We start from the raw sequence: 21,908 nt of genomic DNA, 5'->3' as shown, positions 1-21,908 counted from the left end.
AAGGAGCGACATTAAAACTTAAAACGAACAGAACTTACTCCGTATATGAAAGGCTGTTCCCTCCTCAGCGCCCCGCTCTTTACGCTAAAGTTTTCTACTGTTTTAAAAAGTAGAGTTGAGAGAAAGAGTCAAACTTTAGCGTAAAGAGTGGGGCGCTGAGAAGGGTACAGCCCCTTTCATATACGGAGTAATTTCTGTTCGTTTTAAGTTTTAATGTCGCTCCTTACTTTCAGTTGTTATTTTATTTAATTTCTGAACATTTTTGAATTAATGTATGTTTTGATTTTGGCTCTCCGCAAATGAATACTTAGAACAAAATTTGCATTATTTTTTTTTGGCTAAATGGCTTTTTGTTAGTTTTGATCGGACGATTTTGAGAAAAAAGGAGTGGAGGATGAGGCTTAGTTGCCCTTTAATCTTTTGGTTACTTAAAAAGGCAACTAAAACTTTTAATTTCTTACGAACGTTTTTCTTAATAAAAAATATACGTAACTTCCAAATTAACTTTCCTACCGAACTTCTACATACGCATGTTTTTATTATGTATATGAGGGGAGTTTTGATACCTTGCTCTTTACTCTAAAGCTTAAATTTTGGACCAATTGTTTAAGACTGACCCCTGAACCCCAAAGGCCGTAGGAGAAATAGTTTAAATTACTAAAATACTTTAGAGTAAAGAGCAGGTATTTAGGAGGAGATGAACCCCTCATATGCGTAATAATTTCTATTCATTTTGTTTTAATGCTGCTCCTTACTTTCAGTTGAATTTTTTTTTCATATTTATCTTTTCATTGTTTTTTGTTTTAAATAATATTAGAAAATCCTGCGCCCCCTTCATGGAATTTCTCTCCTCCCATGACAAATTCCTCCATGGAAAGATCCTCCCGTGTAATCCCCTCCCCTCAAACCCTCCCTATCCAAGAAATAAATTCCCCTGAAAACATCTGTACACTTCCCAATAACCATTACTATGCATAAACGCTGGTCAAAGTTTGTAACTTGTAGCCCCTCCCCCGGGGACTGTGAGGGGGTAAGTCATCCCCAAAGACATAGTTATGAAGTTTTTCGACTATGTTGAACTAAATGGCCATCTCAGAGTTTTGACCCATTGACTTTGGGAAAAAAGTGAGCGTGGGAGGGGGTTTAGGTGCCCTTCAATATTTTTGGTCACTTTAAAAGGGCCCTAGAAATTTTAATTTCCGATAAAATGAGTCTTCTCGCAACATTTTAGGACCACTGGGTCGATACGATCACCCCTGGGGAGAAGAAACAAAAAAACAAACAAATAAGCGCGCACCCGTGATCGGTCTTCTGGCGAAAAATACAAAATTCCACATTTTTGTTGATAGGAGCTTGAAAATTCTACAGTAGGGTTCTCTGATACGCTGAATGCGATGGCGTGATTTTCGTTAAGATTCTAGGACTTTTAGGGGGTGTTTTACTCTATTTTCCAAAATAAGGCAAATTTTCTCAGGCTCGTAACTTTGGATAAGTAAGACTAAATTTGATGAAATTTATATATTTTAAATCAGCATAAAAATCCGATTCTTGTTCGTTACCACGAACTGTTTGACTTGAGGGGCAAACTCTAGACACTAGCTGATTTTTAACTTGGATCTAAGCTATGCCCTCCTGCACAGCACTATCTAGTAAAAACACTACTACCCCCATAGTTTTCTTAGAAATTGTTTTTGGCTAGGATATATTGTTTATTCAAAGATATAAACATCACCCGTAATTAAAATTCATGAAAAAATATGTTCTTTCAACAACATATGCCAGATGTTATTCCCTTTCTTGGAAAACAACATTTCTAGGAAAAAGGAACCCCCCGGACTAGAATACTTGCGTATATATAATAGTTAGGATAAGAAAGCCGAAACTTAGTTTTTCACTAGCTATTGAGAAATTTGGTTTCAAAATGGATGAACTTATTACTTATTATAGCATTTCATCGTGAGTCTGATGGCATTTTTAAGGATCAAACCCTCCACAAAAAAGGGGTATATTGATTCAGCTGCAACTAGCCGAAATGACGCATTTGTTGCTGCAACTAGGCAAATTAATGGTACTTCATTGGGCAATCCTCATACAACTACCCCATTCAACATCGACCCAAACTTTCATGAAAAAGAGACCCCATTGACGGGGAAAAGATTAAACCAAATGATTTAAAATGCTTTTTCTAAAGGGTTTTCTATCATCTTACGGTTATCAACTCACATGAGAACTCATACAGTACCCATACAGTACCTTACGCCAGTAAGGTCTGTACTAAACGATTTTTCCGAAGTTCAAATGTATTCACCCATATGGGAATTCATACCGGCAAAAAGCCATCCTAAATACCTCGCTCTTTATGCTAAAGTATTTTTAGAACCCCTCATATGCGTAATAGTCTCTGTTCGTTTTAAGTTTTAATGCTACTCCTCACTTTCAATTGAAAAAAACTCTTCATGTTTATTTTTTCATTGTTTTTTTTTATAATAATGCTAGAAAATCCTGCGCCCTTTTCATTGAATGTCTCTTCCCCCATGACATATTCCTCCAAGGAAAGATCCTCCCACATAGCCCCTCCCCTCAACCCCACCCCAGACCAAAAATTCCCCTGAAAACGTCTGTACACTTCCCAATAACCATTACTGTATGTAAACCTGGTCAAAGTTTGTAACTTGAAGCCCCTCCCCCAGGGACTGTGGGGGAGTAAATCATCCCCAAAGACATAGTTATTATGGTTTTCGACTATGCAGAACAAAATGGCTGTCTTAAAAGTTTGATCTGTTGACTTTGGTAAAAACATGAGCGTGGGAGGGAGCCTAGGTGCCCTCCAATTTTTTTGGTCACTTAAAAGGGCACTAGAACTTATCATTTCTGTTAGATTGAGCCCTCTTGCGACATTCTAGGACCACTTGGTCGATACGATGACCCCTGGGGAAAAGAAAAAAAAACAAACAAATAAACAAGCACCCGTGATCTGTTTTCTGGTGCAAAATACGAAATTCCACATTTTTGTAGATAGGAGCTTGACATTTTTGCTATAGGGTTCTCTGATACGCTAATATTCGTTAATATTCTATGACTTTTAGGGGATGTTTCCCCCTATTTTCCGAAATAAGGCAAATTTTCTCAGGATGACAAAGACTTTTGATGACAAAGACTAAATTTGATGAAACTTATATATTTAAAATCAGCATGGAAATACGATTCTTTTGATGTATCTTTTAGCATCAAAATTCCGTTCTTTAGAGTTTCGTTTACTATTGAGCCTGGTCGCTCCTTACTACAGTTCGTTACCTGAAAAATCAGAAAAAAATTAGGCATTTTTAACTTACAAAGGAGTGATCGCATCTTAATGAAAATTCATATTTAGAAGGGCCTCGTAATTCAAAAGATATCTTATTTTAAATCCCGACTGGAAACAGTGTCATTGGTGGGAGGGGAACCAGAAATTCTGGAAAACGATGAAGCGGAGAGATCAGGATGAAACTTGGTGGAAAGAATAACCACAAGTCCAAGATACGTGACTGACATAACCGGACCAGATCCACTCTCTTTGGTGGAGTTGGGGGGGGGGGGCAATTCGGAAAAATTAAACAAATGAGGTATTTGTAACTTACGAATGGGAGACCAGATCTTAATGAAATTTGATATTTAGAAGGATCTTGTGCTTTAGAACTCTCATTTTAAGTCCCGACCAGATCCGATATCATTAGGGGGAGTTGGAGGGGGAAACCGGGATTCTTTGAAAACGTGAAAATCAAGGTATATTACGAACGGTGATAGGATATTAATGTAACTTGATATATAGAAGACTCTTTATGTCTCGGATGCTCCATTTTCAATTGAAATCGGATCCAGGGACGTAGAGGGCTGGAGGGAAGAAAAAAGAAATCTGGGAAACTGGAAATCTCGGAAAACTCCTAGAGTGGAGAGATCGGGATGAAACTTGATGGGAAGAATATGCACAAGTTATATAAAAGTCATTTACATAATTGGAACGGATCCGTTATCATTGGGGAGCTGGTGGTTGTTAATTTGTAAAAATCCGGAAATTGACGTATTTTTAACTTAAGAACGGGTGACCGGATCTTAATGAAATTTGATATTTAGAAAGAACTCATGTCTCAAAGCTCTTATTTAAAATCCCGACCAGATCTGTTGACATTGGGGGATTTGGAGGGGAAACCGGAAATCTTGGAAAACGCTTAGAGTGGAGAGATCGGGAGGAGACTTGGTGGGTAGAATAAGCAAATGTCGTAGATACGTGATTGGGACCGGATCCATTCTCTTTGGGGGGAGTTAGGGGGTGGAGTTCAGTGCTTTGGCGAGTTTGGTGCTTCTGGACGTGCTAGGACGATGAAAATTGGTTGGCGTGTCAGGGAGCTGCACAGATTGACTTGATAAAGTCGTTTTCTCCGATTCGATTGTCTGGGGGGATGAAAGGAGAGGAACAACTAGAAAAATTGAGGTATTTTTAACTTACGAGTGGGTCATCGGATCTAAATGAATTTTGATATTTAGAAGGACCTCGTGACTCAGAGCTCTTCTTTTAAATCCCGGCAGGCAATAAGCCTCTAATTTTCCTTTTAAATCAACCTATTGTTTCTTAGAATTTTTCTAGAACTCATACCATATGAGCTCTTGGCTCTTCCGACCTCGTCACGAGTGCCATATGAGCTCTTAGCTCTTTTTTGTTTATTTATTTACTCCGTTTGTGGTCTTGCACTGGTTTTCAAATGGGCTATAAATTTATCTATCTATCCATCTATTTTGACTAAGGGCAAACTGGGCGTTTCGGCTTTAGAAAAAAATAGATAAGGTTATGCTAGGCGTTTCGCCCATAGAAAGACAAAGGAGGGCATATGTTTTTTAAAACAGTGAACAGGGGATATAAGGACACTTCGCCATTTTTTGAAAGTCAGAAACCTGATATTTCTAGTCCTGTGAAATCCCCACTCTACAATCTGTTTCACAGAGTTTTTGGTGACCCTTCCTTTCATTCTGTTTCAATATGCTTCAAACTCAGATTATGGGAGTTCGTCTTAGGGCACTAGTTCTTCTACGGTTTGAGAGTTTGCTGTGTTTTCATTTTTCTTTAATATAAAGATTTTTCTGATTTTTGTCATTTTTGGATTGATCAAAGAGATTTGGGAGTTCTTCTTAGGGCTCTAGCCCTTCTACCGTTTGAGAGTTTGACCTTGATCTCATTTTTCTCTGATAAAAAGCTATTTCCGAATTTTGTTATTTCTAGGTTTTGAGAGTTTGTCTGAGGGCACTAATCCTTCTGGGTTGTGAAAGTTTGGTCGTGTTTTCATTTTTCTTTAATATAACAATTTTTCTGATTTTTATTATTTTTGGATTGATCAAACCTACATTTTAGGAGTTCGTCTTTGGGCACTAGCCTTTCTAGAGTTTGAGAGTTTGACCGTGTTTTCATTTTTCTTTAGGGTAAAGCTTTTTCTAATTTTATTATTTTTTGATTTATCTAACTCAGATTTCGGAGTTCTTCTTAGGGCAATAAACCTTCTAGGGTTTGAGAGTTTGACCATGTTTTCGTTTTCTTAAATATAAAGCATTTTCTGATTTTCGTTTTTTGTTGGATTGACCTAACTCAAATATTCGGAGTTCGTCGTAGGGCACTAGCCCTTCTTGGGTTTGAGACTTTGACAGTGTTTTCAATATTCTCTAATAAAGAGCTTTTCTGGTTTTTTATTTATTTTTGGAATGATCAAACTCAGATTTTATGAGTTTGTCATAAGGCAGTGTTTAAGAGTTTGACCATGTTTTCAAATTTCTTTTTATAGACCTTTTTCCGATTTTTATTATTTTTGGGTTGATAAACTCATATTTTGGGAATGCGCTAAGGGAACTAACCTTTAAAATATTTGAGAATTTGACCGTGTTTACATTTTTCTTTAATATAAGCCTGTTTCTAAATTTATTCCTTTTTGGATTGATTAAACTTAGATTTTGCAACTTTTTTCTAGAGCGCTGACCCATATAGGGTTGAGTGTTTGACCTTGTTTTCATTTTTCTTTAATATTAGGCTTCTTATAATTTTAATATTTTTTGAATTGATCAAACTCGGATTTTGTTGCTTCGTCTCGGGCCCTGACCCGTTTATAGTTTGAAAGTTTGACCGTGTTTTTTTCTTTAATATAATTCCCTTCCCATTGTTTTTATTGTTTTGGATCGATCAAATTTCAGATTCTGTTACTTCGTCTTAGGATACTGACTCATCTAGGGTTTGAGAGTATGAAGGTCTGTTCATTTTCTTTAAAATAAGGCTTTTTACGATTTTGTTATTTTTAGGATTGATCGAACTCAGGTTTTTCTACTTTGTCAAAGTTCTTTTTTCAATTACAAGCGGAAAAGAGATTTTTGTGGGGGTTAGTCACTGGCGTGTACTTAATTCGCATGTCTAAGTCGCAGTTGCATGGTCGCATGGTGTGCACCTAAGTCTTGTTTCTAAGAAGCACTAGTATTTTTTCTTATTTCTATCCCAGCTTATTGTTTCTACGGGATTGCGGGTTGTTCACGCGTCTAGATAATTTAGAATAGTTTTTAGATAAACTATATCCCTGGGTTATTATTATGTCAATTTCTCTCAGGATAGGACACTCGGACACTCGAACACTTGGACACTCAGACATTCAGACACTCGGATGTTCCGACACTGCAAGTTTTATTTTAACTTTTAGTTTTAAACATTTAGATTTAAGGTTTTATTGACATAGCTACGACCTAATTATGAAGAAATATATTGGTCAAAACATGCTAAGTGCAGATAATCAAAGGAGCGTTCTACGTCACTGGGGTCTCGGTGAAGAGTGTCCGATGAAGCGCCATTAATTCGGCTAGTTGCAGCAACAAATGCTTCGTTTTGGATTGTTTCAGCTGAATCATTCCACTCCTTTTTCTCTGGAGGGGGTTTATCCTACAAAACATCAAAATATCACCAGACTCACGATGGCATGCATACCATCTGGCATATTCTTTCAAAAGATCATATTTTTCCGTGAGATTTGTTTAAGGGAGATGTTTCTATTTTTGAACAAACAGTATCTCCTACCCAGAAATAATGTCTTAGAAGTCTATGGGGTTAGTAGAGTTTTCCACTAGAAAAATCTATGCAGGGTGTATAGCTTGGAACAAGTTAAAGCTCAGACAGTGTCTAGAGTTTGCCCCTCATGTTACAGGTCAGAAGAAACATATTTGCCTACAAGAAAACACTAGCATGATTAATGTTCCTAGCGGGTGGAAATCTATAAAACTTGAAAAAAGGGAGACAATATGTATGTATGCCATATTTATACAAGAAAAAGTGTTCATAGCAAAAAAAAACGCTACAAGAAAGCTACAGCATTCTGAGAAAGCTAAAGATCCCCCTGAGATACGATGAGAATGCCACACAAAAAGGGATTGCACTTTATACATAGGATTTGCCATATTACGAATTGATTGCTCTGGCTGAATAAGATTTGTGATGATGAGCTACTAAGGGAAATCTACTGTCAAAACTAGGCATTCCTTTTTTAAGGGGTGTATTTGAATATTTCAACATTTTTTCATTGTATCCTACATGATTTTGTTGCAAAACACTGTGAAAAGTCATATTAAGCACTGTTTTATGATCTTTTCAGAGATAAGGCTCATTTTTCTGAGTCAAGACTAGGTCTTCCTCATTGAAAGCATACAGTGAATCATGAATCGTGTTTTCTGCATATTTTTGCATAATTTCGTTTCAAAATACTGTGAAAAATCATATTAATACTATTTTAATATCAATATTTCTTCAAGCCAAGATTAGCCCTGCCTCATTGAAAGGCACATATTAAATCATGAATCGTACTTTCTGCATATTTCTGCGTAATTTTGGTGCAAAACACACTGAAAAGTCATAATAAGCAGAAGTTTATGAACTCTTGATGGGGAACACCCATTTTTTGAGCCAAAACTAGGTCTTACTGATTGAAAGGTTCACATTTGAATAATTTTTTACCAAATATGAAATAGTTGCTTCAATATACAAAATAGTTCTTGTAGAATACATCTACTTTATAGTTCTTATAAAATACAGTTCCACAAAATTTAATATGATTTTCATAAATTATAGAAGAAGTTAGCGTGAAATTCAATATAATTCTTGCAAATACAAATAGTTCTTACACAAATACAACTTATTTCATACAAAATCCAAAATGCTGTTACAAAGCATAAAATAGCGCTTAGAAAGTACAAAATAGTCACGACGCAATACAATGATTATTACAAAATACAAAATATTTCTTACAAGACAAAAATAATTCTTACAAAATACAAATAGTTGTTACAAAATCCAATGCACAAAACAAAATAATCCTTAAAAATACAAAATAGTTCTTACCAAATATGAATTAGTTTTTACAAAATACGAAAAAGCTCGAACGAAATTACATTAGTTTCTTATAAAAAACAAAAAACAATTCTTACAAAATTCAATATAGTCCTTACAATTGCAAAATAATTCTTACAAATGTAAAATATTTCCTTCTAAATCAATTTTTTTTTACAAAACAAAAATAATTTGAAAGAAATTAAAAAAGTACTTAAAAAGTTCAATATGCATCCTACAAAATACAAAATAGTTACCTCAAAAAACTAAATAGCTCTTAAAAAATGCAAAATAGTTACGACAATATGAAATGACTCATACAAAATAGAACAAAATAGTTCTTAAAGAATTTAATACAATTCTTACAAAATACAATAAATAGTTCTTACAAATTTCAATATAGTCCTAAGAAATTCAAAATAATTATTACAAATATAAGATATTTCCTTAAAAGTCCGAATATTTAAAGAAAATACAAAATAGTACTTACAGAATTCAAAAACGTTCTTAGCAAAATAGTTCTTGCAAAAAAAGAAATAGTTCTTACAAAACATAAATTAATTCTTATAAAGACCAATAGCTCTTGTAAAATTCAGCATAAAAAACGAAGATAATCCATACAAATAAAAACAGTTCTTATAAAATTCAATATAGTTCTTTTTGTGTACTCTCCTGTATATAGTAATTAACTAAGAAATATAGATCGGTAAAATCCTGTTTTATGCCATGAATATACTCTTTTTGAGTACTTAGACATCTAAGACTTCAAATTTCATCCTCCTTCATATATACCCTTTATAACTTAAAGTTCTTTCAATTTATAACATGATAAAGCATATTTTTAATTTTAACCATCAATAGAGGCCATCTGAAGTAAGCACTCAAATTTTTTCCATCATATTGCAGTCTGAAAATAACTCTTTTAGTCAATTATAGCATACGACAGCTTGAAATAACTAATCAAATTGTTTCCCTCATAAGTGCGTCTACGAAAGTTTAAAATTCCTTGCAATATTTATCGCATATTCAAAAAGACCTAAAATAATGTTTTCATATCATATTCTGTTGTGCTAACTAGGGCTTCTGTAAATATCTTTTGTTTTGGCTTATGGTTCGAGTTGCTACAAAAAGCTGGTAGTTAATGAAAATAAAACATTCAGAAAATATATTAAAATTCTAAATAAACCACTAAAGTTCGTGCGGCCACGGGGGAAGATGGGTGGGATTCCAGATCTTAATGACATTTAGAAAGCCTATTTCAGTTCAAAAGTTAAGCACATTTACTGGCCGCTCGGAGTATTGCCTACCCATAGGGGTCACAGAATAGATTTACCCCTTATGCTGCTAACGTCCACAAGCAAATTTCTTCTAAATTAAGTTTCCCTTATTTCAGAGACTTACGGCTATAATTTTCAGTAAAATCAAATATATTAGAAACAAAAAGCATAATAGGGATCATGTTTTGAGGTTAACTAATGTGACCTTATTTTGTAACTACTGTAGAAACAATCACACATTTTGATTTTGTATTGTTTTGGAGGAAAATAAGAGGTTCGTTATTTACACGATTCACTTTTAAAAATAATAATATCGATTGCGTGTCAGGGAATATAACCTAGATTTGGTTTAAACCAAAAACATTATGTTTTCAGACCTTCTTTCATCATCTTTCCATCATTTCTTTAAGAGAAATTCCTTTTTGGGACATATCAAGTTTTCAAGGATTTGATAATAAGATTGCTCAATCAATGGGGGAGAAGCAAAACCAACGTGCTGCTCCCGCAACTCATTTGTTGGTAAAGGCCAACCAATGTTTTCTATAAGACCATGTTGTCAGGGCAACGGAAGTCTAGTTTCCAATGGTTTATATCTATTTTGCGTCTGTTTTGAATCCCCCTCTCCCTGCAATATCATTTTCATGAAACGAGTTGCTGCATTTTTTTTCTGCATTACACGCACAAATGGTATAATAGTAGTGATTGGCCTATTTGTACTGCAACAGCCCCATCCCATCGAATCCTGGCACCAACACTTTTATAAGACCACACAGAAAGGGGATTCCCTTTCTGTGTGTAACTGTCCTACCATTTATGTAACTATAGTTATAAATAACGTTATTGCTAACCGCAATTATTTATGCAGACATGTTTTCTTTTCCAAAAATACATTATTTAGCTTCTAAACAGTGTTTCTAATGAATTTATGAAATTTTATCTAGTATAGGAGCCGAATATGAGACCCAGATTTTCTTTTGTAAAAGAACGACATGTTAGTCAACTGAGTAAACAAGTCATTATTATTATTATTATCTTAGAAATACATTGTGTATAATCCACAATGTATTGGGCCCAAGCACACTGGCTTTCCATTACCAGGCTTACTTATGACTTTGAACCCCACTTCCCCCTCCAGGCCCCATGGGGGCCTCAATGCCTCCCGATTTTTTTTTTAGCTTGAATAATTTATTTAACTGAAATTCTTTCTTAGAACCTCCAAATTGATTTTTCTGACCTTAGAAAAAAAATTTGGGACAGAAAATTTTTTCGACCGGTATTTCTACTTAGAATTTTGTTGGAGTTAATTTTTTTTTAACTTCAAATATTTCTTTTTGAAGTAAGAACTTTTTTGAACTGATGATTTTTTGGAGCTTCAATTTTTTGTCGGAATTTAGAAATTTTCTTTTTAGGCTTATAAAATCTTTGAGAACAAACTTTTTTTTGTAACTTTTTGGGGGACTTAAATTTTTTCTTAACTTAGAAATTTCTTTTGAACTTAGAATTTATTTTGAGCTTAGAATTTTTTGAACTTAAGTTTTTTAACTTAGAATTTTTGACCTTACAAATTTTCGTTTTTTTAAGTTTAAATTTTTTGAACTTGTATTAATTTTTGTTGTGAACTTCGATTCTTTTTACTTAATTTTTTTAACTGAATTTTTATTTTTCTTTGAAACTTCAGAATTTTCTTGGGAACTTTTTGAGAATTTTTGGAGCTTCAAAATTTTTCTTTTTTGTAACTTAGAATTTTTTTTGGAACTTAGTATTTGTGTTTTGGGGAATCGAACTTTTTGGGGGACTTGGAAATTATTTTTTGGAACTAGTAATGTTTTTTGGAACTTAGAATGGTTTTTGGAACTTAAAAACTTTTCTGAACTTAAAACTTCTTCTAAGTTCCAGAAAATTAATTTCTAACTTCAAAAATATAGAATTCTAAGTTCCAAAAAAAAATATAATTCCTTAAAAAATTTATAAGTTCCAAAAAAAACTAAGTTGGCCACTTTTACGGGGGAATCCCCGTTCTGGGTGGCCTTTAAAAGTGCTGGTACTGGGATTCGATGGGCAGGGTCGTTTCAGTACAGATAGACGCATTACTACTTACAATTGGATTTACCTGTGAAACTGCCTAAAAATATGAAGAATTGATAAGTCAGGCCTCAAAGTGTGCCCCTTCCCCTGGAAATTCAACTGAAAAAGCTTCACCTTTTTGTTAAGTACGCTTTATACATACGATATCTTCTTTTTTTGAATGAATTTTATTACCAATGTCCATAGAATTTGTGTTTATAATACATGAATAAGAAGCTTCATAGGCCAAAAATAAGAAACTTATTTTTTCCAGAAAGTTGCTTATGTGACATTACATCCAGGGTCGCTTCCAGTACAAGGAACTACATCGGCAAATAATAATAGTCACATTGAAACAATCGACTCTAAGAACCTGACAGTAAAAGCTTCCGCTTGTGAATATAAGTATTTGGGGAAGCCACTTCAAAAGCTGTTTCCTACCAAGGATTTTAAACAGAGTAATATTGCCTTCAGTTTAGTTGACCCGGACACCCCTTTTGGAATTACTCGAAAAACAGGAATTTTCTATGTTGCAGACTCAAAGGCTCTAAGAAATCGTACAATAAATGAATATAGAATTGAAGTTAAATGGAGCTCACCTCTTGGAGAAAACTCCACTTTCATTCATATTTTCGTTGCCGAAGAGACGGGCTTTTGGTAAGCTGAAAAATTCATTTTATTTTTCCGTTAAAATCCGTTTAGTCATTATTTTTTTTTTTTTGCTTAAAGGCGATTCAGGAATAATAACTATCATGTAGGTATAATAGAAAAATAAAAACTTATTGTGAAAACACACCAATGGAGATTTTGAAAAAGCTCTCAAAACCCCTGAAAAATGGTGGTAGATCAGAATTAAAAGTGCGCCATTGGAATTACCAATGTCAAACACCTAAACTGGAGAATTAACTTCCCAAACTTTGAACAACTAGAAAAATCGCTGGTCCTCTTTTTTTCCCCTTTGTCTTTTTTTATTCAAGTTAAACCAGTGGTTGTACAAGGTAAGGAGAGGGCTTACTTAATAAAAATCACAATATCAAGTGCCCTTTCTGGGTAACAAATTAGAGTTTACCACGGCAAATTTGTGCCACAGTTTTTTGCCATTTTGTGCCGCAAAATATTAATTTTTGTCCACAAAGGACTAAGATGCCAGGAAATGGACAATTCTAATGTAGCCAATTTGTTTTTTATTGTTGAAAGCCCTATACTGGAGACATTCTTCCCCTTATGAGTAAAATTGTAGAAAACTGCTTCTTTTGTATGTTTAGCATGCATCTTTTGATTTGTTTCTTTTTTCCTGCTATCCTAGCAGGTACAATAAAATCGGAGAAAGATGTTTAAGGACCCATTGAAGAGTTACTGCTTATACCTACGTGTCTTTTGTAAATTCCTTATATTAAATTCACATCTTAAAGTACTAGATAGTACCAAAAATAATACTTGTTGGTGCCTTTTTTGGATTGTAAAGACTGGGAGGCATAATAAGGGTGCGTTGAAAAATCTCAACTAAAGGCTTAAAAGTTACCTGAAAACAAATACATTTTAGACTTTTTCTCTTTTGTAATGTTAATTACTCCAAAATTATTGAGACTTTCAGAAATGAAAGTCTCATCAATCAACACATATTAAACGGTCAATTTATATGTCATTAGTTCTTTTCAGTAGCTTTGATTATTATGGAGATTTTTTTTATTTTCTGTTGATGATAGGGAAAATACCAAAACACAACCTCGTAATAAGAATTGTTTTCAGTAAAGCGCAAATTACGGCTGAATTTCAGAAGGTATAGAGGGTGTTATACCTAATAGTGTTTAACTGTTTTACTTTGTGTTCGCCTCGGTTTGACTAGACTAAAGTCTAAGATAAAAAAAAGTTTTTTTTTTGTTTGGGTTTTCGTTTATTTACTGATAGTAATTTGAATTTGCTTTACACTTGAATTACTATTTGACTTTATTTGGTACTCGTCTTATGCTTAATGTAGCTCTTCAATTTTCTTAGAAAACTTCTTTTGTGGAAATTTTAATATAAAAATTAATATCTTTAAAGGCCGACATAGTTGTCCCGGCGAAACAATCTTTGATTATTTTAAGGGGTTCGGCCCCAGAGCTTCCAGGGACTATTGCACGAGCTGCTCGGTTTTGAGCACGTTGGGGGAGGAGCGATATGGCTTTTAAGAGCACCCACAAAAAGAGGACATGGATATTGTCTGACAGATCTGATGCACGATGTGAATATGGACTCGTTAAGGAGGAGGCTTTGAATCTTGGAATAACTCCTAGATGCCAGGAGCGAGAGGATCTCACTTTATTGGGATGTTCAGCCCACGTTAGACCTGAAGAAAATCAGACTAAAAGAAGGCATGATATATGTAATCTTCCTACTCCCACTTGCTCAAAGGTAAAGTCAAAATGAGCCTTCATTTTTCGCGCCTTCGGGGTGAGAAGTTCTTTTGTTTTGATGCACTGAAGCTATCAAGCCACGCATCCGCCCATATCTCTATTTTTTCCAACTTGGTCTGAGTTTTTTATGCGGTTCATTGGGATCTTTGTTGTATGATATGCAATCTTAGACGTTGTATCATCATCAGATAATGAGGCTTAACCACAAGGCTATCTCCTAGATCACTTTTGAAGGCCAGGAAAAGAGTTGGCCAAAGGATACTTCAGTTGGCCCAAGGGGTAACTCAGATCCCTAAATGCAGCAGCTTCATTTGACAAGTCTTATCATTCTTCTCGTATGTTGTTTTTTATTCAAAATACTTTGATGTTTCTTCATATTTTTCAATATTTAAAATGAGTTTTTATCTATTAGTGCAGCAATTTGGTTTCAAACCTACCCAAACTTTGAACACAACGACCTTTTTATTTCATTTTTTCAGTATCATCGAAGCGTAAAAACGGTGCAAAAAAGATTAAAACCCTCAAAAAAAATTTACAGTTATTTTGCTTTCCTGTAAATTTATGTCTTGCCTTTTGAATCAGGAACCAATTTTTGTCGGTTTTAAGAATTTGTGAAAATCTTTCTTTGTTTAAGTTGGCTTTAAATGGCCATGTGATGGACTTGATGACCAAAACTCTTCGGTTGCGACTCCTTAGCTAAACACTTGGATTATACAGCACTGATAATGTGTTTTTGTGCCAGTAATATTTTGTATGTAAATTGGGCTTGATTATTGGTGAAAAGAGACTATTTACAATAGCTAGTTATGAACGATAAATTATGTATAATCATTGAATTAAAATGTTACTTAGCGCTTATTTGTAGGAATCCTACAAAAGAATGTTCAGGCGAAGAATTTTGCGCTGAAACCAAATCTGAACTTGAATGCACGCAGCTTGGAAATGTTCTAGGCACAGATTTCAAATGTCATTGGCTTACTCGGTCAGAGTCGATTCATGGTATCTCCAGAAATTATGAGACTTGCACATCAAATAAAGAAACATGCCCCGACGGTGAATGTGATGAGTTAGAAACACAACATTGGGAGTTGTGCCCGCAGGATTGCACTCGTAAGTTGTTTTTTTTTCTTTTTCTTTTTTTTTACGGGCCAAGTTGTTCATTTAATTTGACTTCCATCCCAAGATTGTTTTCTGCACGGAAATTATTTTGCAAGAAAAAGAAAAAAAAGCGCATCAAAACAGCATAAGGGGGAATGGTCACACCATAAGTTTTTATTCTAGAAACAGATATTTAGTTTGGTTTATATTAAGTACCAACTTTAACCTTAAAGTCACATGCTTCTGTTTGTCAGATAACTCGCCAAAGATCCTGTCGGATGGCAGGTGTAAACAGAGAAAAAACACGACATGTAATCTCTTTTGTCAAGACTGGAAGAAAGTATTTTTATCTCTCCCATAAAACGCAATACTAAAAAACGCCCTTGCCGTGGCCCCAAAAAGCTCTCTTCCTGAAATTTTCAAAACGATCACTCAGCTTTAAGACGAAATAGAGGTGTGTGTGCTTAACTGAAGCCATGTAATTGAACCAATGTAACTTAACCGTCGTGTAACTGAACCCTATTAAACTAAACCTCATCCAACTGAACCCCCGCGAAAGGCAAACCCATTTAGCTGAACCCCCATACAACTGAATACTCACGCAAATGAGGCCCTGTTTAACAGGACCCTGCGCAACACACCCAACGTGTAACTCAACCCCGTTTAACTGAACCCTTGTACCACTCAACCTTCGTGCAGCTCAATCCACAAGAGACTTTTTTTATTCAACTTTTTTATCGTTCAAATGAACCCCTGTGCAACTTAATCGCATGTAAAGCAATCCTGGTTCAACTGTTCAATTACTACTACTACTATGAGCAACTCACCGCATCACCAAACCGCCTGAGGCCAACGCAGCTACGCACGCTTTTTCTACATCCCTATCTATTCAAAGCCTCCCTCTTTACTCCCTATCAGGAAGTTCCCTTTTTCTGTTTAGTCTTTCTTTATGACATTCTCCTGACCCAGACGAGGAAGACCCGCTTTCCATTTAGCCCTAGACGGTTGGCCAAAATGGACAATCTTCGGCAATCTGTCTTCCTTCATCTGTATAACGTACCCTGGCCATCAAAACCTTCTTTTTATCATAGTCCTAGAAAGCTGGATTGAACCACATTTTTCGTAAGGCCTACTATTTTAAATACGGTCAATCAGCTGGGTACCCAGAACAATCCGTAGGCGATTTCTCTGGGAAACATCTAGTAAATCTTCTTTTCCTTTCGCAGCGTCCATACTTCAGAGCCATATTTGACCGCTGTCATCACTGTAGCTTCCAATATTCTAATCTTGGTTTTCACACTTATCCTCCTATTCTTCCAAACTTTTTTTTAACTGTGAAAAAACACCCTGAGCCTTGGCTATTCTACTTTTAACATCTTGACTGCTCCCACCGTCTTTACTAATAATTCTACCAGGGTAAGTAAGTTGCCCACCTAATCTATCTTTTCGTTACTTAACGCCTCCTTTTTATCTTCTCTTATTCCTAGCCTTAGTGCCTTCTTAACATTAATTTCCAAACCTATTCTAGCATCCTGAAGTCACAAAACCTTTAAGAGTTCATTCATTTCGCTCACACTTTCATCTAGGATGCTGAAATCATCAGTATAATCTAAGTCCAAAAGATTTTTTTTTCTCCCCATTTGATTCCGGGGTGTCCCATTGCCTTTCCTGTGCTCCTTAAGACAAAGTCCATCAGGACGATCCTTATAAAGGGAGATTACAACCCTGCTTAAATCCTGATTTAATAAAAATCCAGTTGCTAACCTCATTTCCTACCTTAATCGTAGCAGTGTTATTCTCTTACAAAGCACTAATCACTTTAATGTATTTGTCTGGTATACCATACAAAGACAAGACCTTTGCTAAACCTCTTCTATCAACAGAATCGAACTGCAATGTTCTTCTCTTAAAACTTTGTCTACAGCATTTCTCAGTCTAAAAAGTATCATATTACTAATTAGCTACAGAGACCAAACTAATGCTTCGATAATTACGACACTCGCTCTTGTCACCTTTCTTACACAGTGGTTTAATTAAGGTTTTCCAAAAATCCTTAGGTACTTCCCCTTTTTCAAAAATCATATTCATAATCTTCTGTAACTCATTTCTAACCTCAGAGCCACCATACTTAAGAAACTTATTTATCACACAATCAGCACCTGGAGCCTTATTATTTTTTACTCCTTTTAGTACTGTCGCTAATTCTTCCTCACAAAACAAATCGTCCTTGACAACCAAGGTATCAAAGAATTTTTCAGTTTCCTCTATATCTTTTCTTGCAACTGTATTTCGGTTTAGTATACTCTCAAAATGTTCCACCCATCTCTCATTAACTTTTTCCTTATCACTAATTGTGGCTATCTTTAACTGGGACAAGTCCAGATTGACTATTTCCTCTCAATTTATTAGCATGTCGGTACAATATTTTACTATTATGCCGTCTAGCTGCATCTTCCAAATCCACGGCAATTTTGTCATTGGCCTCCATGTTCCCCCGTTTAACTGAACCCCGGTTAATTCAACCCTTATGTAACTCAAGCCTCGTTTGAATCAAGCCCTGTTTGACTCAACTCAACCATAGGCCAAGGGATAAATTTTGAGCTAGTGCTGATTAGAAGCTCAAAATTTTTTAACCCTTCTCATATATGGAATAACTTCTGTTCGTTTAAAGTTTTAGTGTTGCTCTTTACTGTCAGCTGAAAAACTTGTCTTTTTTCTAATTTGATTAACTTCGGTATGGACCTTAAAACCTTCAATATTTGTTCTGTTCTTTAGGTAAACTATACAGTTTCCCTGGAAAATTAGGTACAGGCCAACAGGGCATTAAAAGTGGCATCGGTGTCTGTTCATGTGATTACACTGGAGCTTGCTCTTGCATTCCAGAACATGAATCTCTTTTAGAATCAGAAGACAAGGAAGATGAAGATTCTTCAACAGACCAGCCGTTTCCAACATCTGAAAGTTTAATAGTTGCTCGTGTTGCTGAGTCTGGTACGTTTTTGAATTTTGATTACTATGGGTTAGGTCAAAATGTATATTTTTCATTAATTATACTTTTATTGAGGTAACATCAAAATGTAACTTTTCTATCTGCTGTTGTAATATAACAAAATTTTTAGAACCCGTTTCACATAAAAAATTTCTGTGTGCTCGTTTCTGATGCCTAGCTAAGTTTAAGATTGTTGCAAACTTTCTTTTTAAACACTTCAGCAGCACAGTTTAAACCAAACGAGATCTAGATCTTATACATTTGGTTTTCATTTCATATAAAAGGGCAGATTTTGTGACGCATACTACTACTGCGCCAAGCAACCTAAGGCTGGCATGACCACGTACGCCCCTTCTCCATCCTGATCTGTCCAAAGCTCCCCTTTTTGCCCCATTCTAAGAACTTTTATTTCCATTTAAATTCTTCTTTGCAACCTCTTCCCGCCCGATTCGGGGGTGACCGACCCGCTTTTCGTTTGTTCCTAGATGCATGGCAGAAAAAGATTATCTTTGGCAATCTGTCATCCTTCATCCTAAACACATTTTCTAGCCATCTCAGCAGTTAAGTCAAATGTTCGTTTTATTACTTTCTTGTCTAATTATGTTCCTACAAGAAACGGATAGAATAGTAGCTAGGTCATTGTTCCAGTATAAAGTTACATTTTCTTGAAACTCGATCCCGGAACTTTTTACAGCGTGTATAATACCTGACAAAAACAAAAAAAAAGGAGAGAAAAAAACAAAGAATGTTAATAAGACTTTTTAGAGTAAAAAATTAACTTTGTCAAAAAATAGGCTACCGCCTTCTCACCATCTAGCTCTTCATTATAAAAGCTTACTTGTCTTTTAATCACAACAAAAACCCAATCAAAGATGTGACTCACCCTTTAGCACACGAACTTGTGAATGGATGCTCTAATTTAAGCAAATTTGTTTTAAATTTAAGGTTTTCAGTATGAGTCGTCAACACAAAAGAAGTATGTTACCACAATTGAGTAGAAATGCAGTACTGACTATGCTTACTATATTCTAATTGAATTTCTTTTCGCTATATATTTTTGACACCATTTACATCTTAAGTCGTTCAGGCAAATCAAAAGAATTTATATGCTAAGGTGCCAGGTTATCAATTATTGTATTGACAACATTTTGGATATAGCTTTTGCTATCAAAATGAAATTTTCCAGAGAGAGAAGGGAAGGGGGCAATTATCTGTGGGGACTGCAATCCAGTTCTGGTTGAAGTAACGAGGTAAACGAAGATACACTATATGCTACCAGGTGATCAAAACGGGCTATCAGCAATATCATGAAAACAGCTTTGTCAAATAAAGTTAAAAATTTCAAGGAGTATTAGAGAGGAGAAGTTGACTTACAATATTAAATCATGGGGAAAGAGCCAAAGGGAAGGGTCTACAAATTTTGCAATCTGGTCTTTTTAAAATGCTTGGAATCCTATTTGATGATTTATGTTCCATTTTAAAATTTTGAATAAAATTTTGTCCCAATTGGAACATAGTCTCAGTGATGTTGTAATACAGACTGAAACTGGACCTACGTTGCCCAGGTAACGTGAAGTGTTGCGGCTTCGTCGACTAAAGTATTGCGAGAGCAACACTTTGGTTTTGTTTCTTCGCCATCGATCAGTAATCACATGATCAAAGGCTAATCCTCTGCGTTGAAACAACAACAACAAAATAGTATCGAAAGAAGGGACTAAATTGACCTTGCATCCAGTTGAACCTTATCCTTTTCAATATAATCTAGTTGGTATTATAAAGCTATCCCTAACTTTTCAGAATCAAAATACCATAGATGACATTCTATTAATTATTACGAAACAATCTCATTGTTTTACGTTCTCATTTGTGCTTGTTTCTTCACTATCGGTTAAATGATGAAGTTGTTAGCCTATCGAAGTTTTTAAAACGGTATGTTCAAACAAGATTGCAATCAGTTATCACATGACCAAAGGCTATTCCTCAGCGTTGAAAAAACAACAACTACAAAATAATATCAAAAGAAGAGACTAAATTGACTTTGCAGCCAGTTGAACTTTGTCCTTTTGATCGTAGACATCGTGACGGATGAAAACTTGGAACAATATCTTATATAATCTAGTTGGTATTATAAAGCTATCCGTAATTTTTCAGGATTAAAATACCATAGGTGACACTAATTATTACAAAACTACTTCATTGTTTTACGTATTCGTTTGTACCCGTTGCGTAAGCACTTAATTCTGTCAGATTTAAAGAGATCGAATACAATGTGCACCAATTTTACACAAATTTCTAGCCCAAAGTGAACAGATTCTTACTTACAAGTCCCTCTCCCGTGATAAACATCAAGCTCACCAGAAACAAGTTCCCTACATGTCTTACCACTCGAACCAAATTGGTTTAACCATCAAATACACCGGAAACAAATAATAGGTACACCAACTAGCAAAAGTGGCAAGCCCCTTATTGCCGAAGATGATTATGAGCCGTTTTTCACCCAAAGTGAACCGATTCTTCCTAATAAGTCCCTCTCCCATCATAGGCATCAAGTTCACTGGAAATAAATAAATGGGTACACCAACTAGCATAGTTGCAAACCCCTCATCGTTGAAGTTGACTGTAGCCTAACAAGCAGATTATTACTTACAAGTCCCCTACATGTCTTACCACTGGAACCAAATAGGTTTTACTATCAAATACACTGGAAACAAATAATAGATACACTAACTTCCAAAAGTTGCTAACCCCTCATTGCCAAAGGTAATTATTACCTAACATCTGACTGTTGCTTACAAGGCCTCTATATATCTCACAATTTGTATCGGCCTAGATTTCGTTTCAGTGTGTACCTTACTACTGAAGTTGTCAACCCCTTGAAACTTTCAAACCGGTATGGCTCATGAAGCAGTTTTTGTACCAAAATATGGATGTCATATACTTTGATCAGCTCATCAAGAGCTATTGATTGCCGTCGAAAAAAATTATGTTGGTCTTAGTTCAAAAGTTGTTTTTTTTGCCGTAGGCCAACTTTCTAACGTCACCACTTAGAAAGGAGCAAAGGATAAGCTCCAATTTCTTTAGCAATGAGAGAACTTTTAAAGTTTATTAGGCACATCTGATACCATTTCTTTACCGCAATTCCAAGTCGGAAAAACCGAATGATAAACTCAGCTGAAATCACGAACAGAAATGGGTTGAAGCAATAGATGGTAGAACTTCGGTCCCCACTTTTTTACTTCTGTAAATTTTTCTATTTATCACTCAAAGAAGATATATTGGCTGTGGGGTCGGGTAACTACCGCATATATTTAGATTTTAGTCCATCTTCAATTTGAAAATGGTGCCTGCCTGCTTGCCTGCTAGAACGGAGCTTTCCACTCGAAAGCAGAAACATGGTTTGATGAACGGAAAGCTTGGCTGCACAACTTCAGATACTCCTCTCTGACATAGGCTATATAACTCCAATTCACTTTGCACACAATAGGCTCTGGCTCGTGGACAAGCAAAAAACCATCCTTTTTGGCCCCAGGCAAGAGTTCTGCGGAGCTTTCCCAAATGTAATGTCATATTCATCAATCCGGCCTGAGGTCCACACTATCCGTAAAAACCGCACAGGTTAGACCCTTACCAGTTTCCAGGAATAAGCTGAGATCGGCGGCATAGGAAAAAAAAACGGGACAAAACCAAAGTATTGCTCTCGCAACACAATA

At 35.4% G+C, this 21,908-nt stretch overlaps 1 protein-coding gene across 3 annotated transcripts in view; it reads left to right on the top strand.

Annotated features, from left to right (window-relative positions):
* Positions 1-21,908, top strand: part of LOC136032049 (uncharacterized) — a 169,433-nt gene that overhangs the window by 94,342 nt on the left and 53,183 nt on the right. For all 3 annotated transcript variants that reach the window (XM_065712152.1, XM_065712151.1, XM_065712153.1), the window contains 3 exons: positions 11,990-12,372; positions 14,977-15,221; positions 17,985-18,200. In XM_065712152.1, coding sequence (XP_065568224.1) covers positions 11,990-12,372; positions 14,977-15,221; positions 17,985-18,200 — 844 coding nt within the window. The remainder of the gene's footprint in view (positions 1-11,989; positions 12,373-14,976; positions 15,222-17,984; positions 18,201-21,908) is intronic.

The sequence above is a fragment of the Artemia franciscana genome, chromosome 10 (assembly GCF_032884065.1).
Source record: "Artemia franciscana chromosome 10, ASM3288406v1, whole genome shotgun sequence".
NCBI lineage: Eukaryota > Metazoa > Arthropoda > Branchiopoda > Anostraca > Artemiidae > Artemia > Artemia franciscana.
The sequence above is the reverse complement of the archived record's forward strand: the minus strand, read 5'-3'. Positions and strand labels throughout refer to the sequence as shown.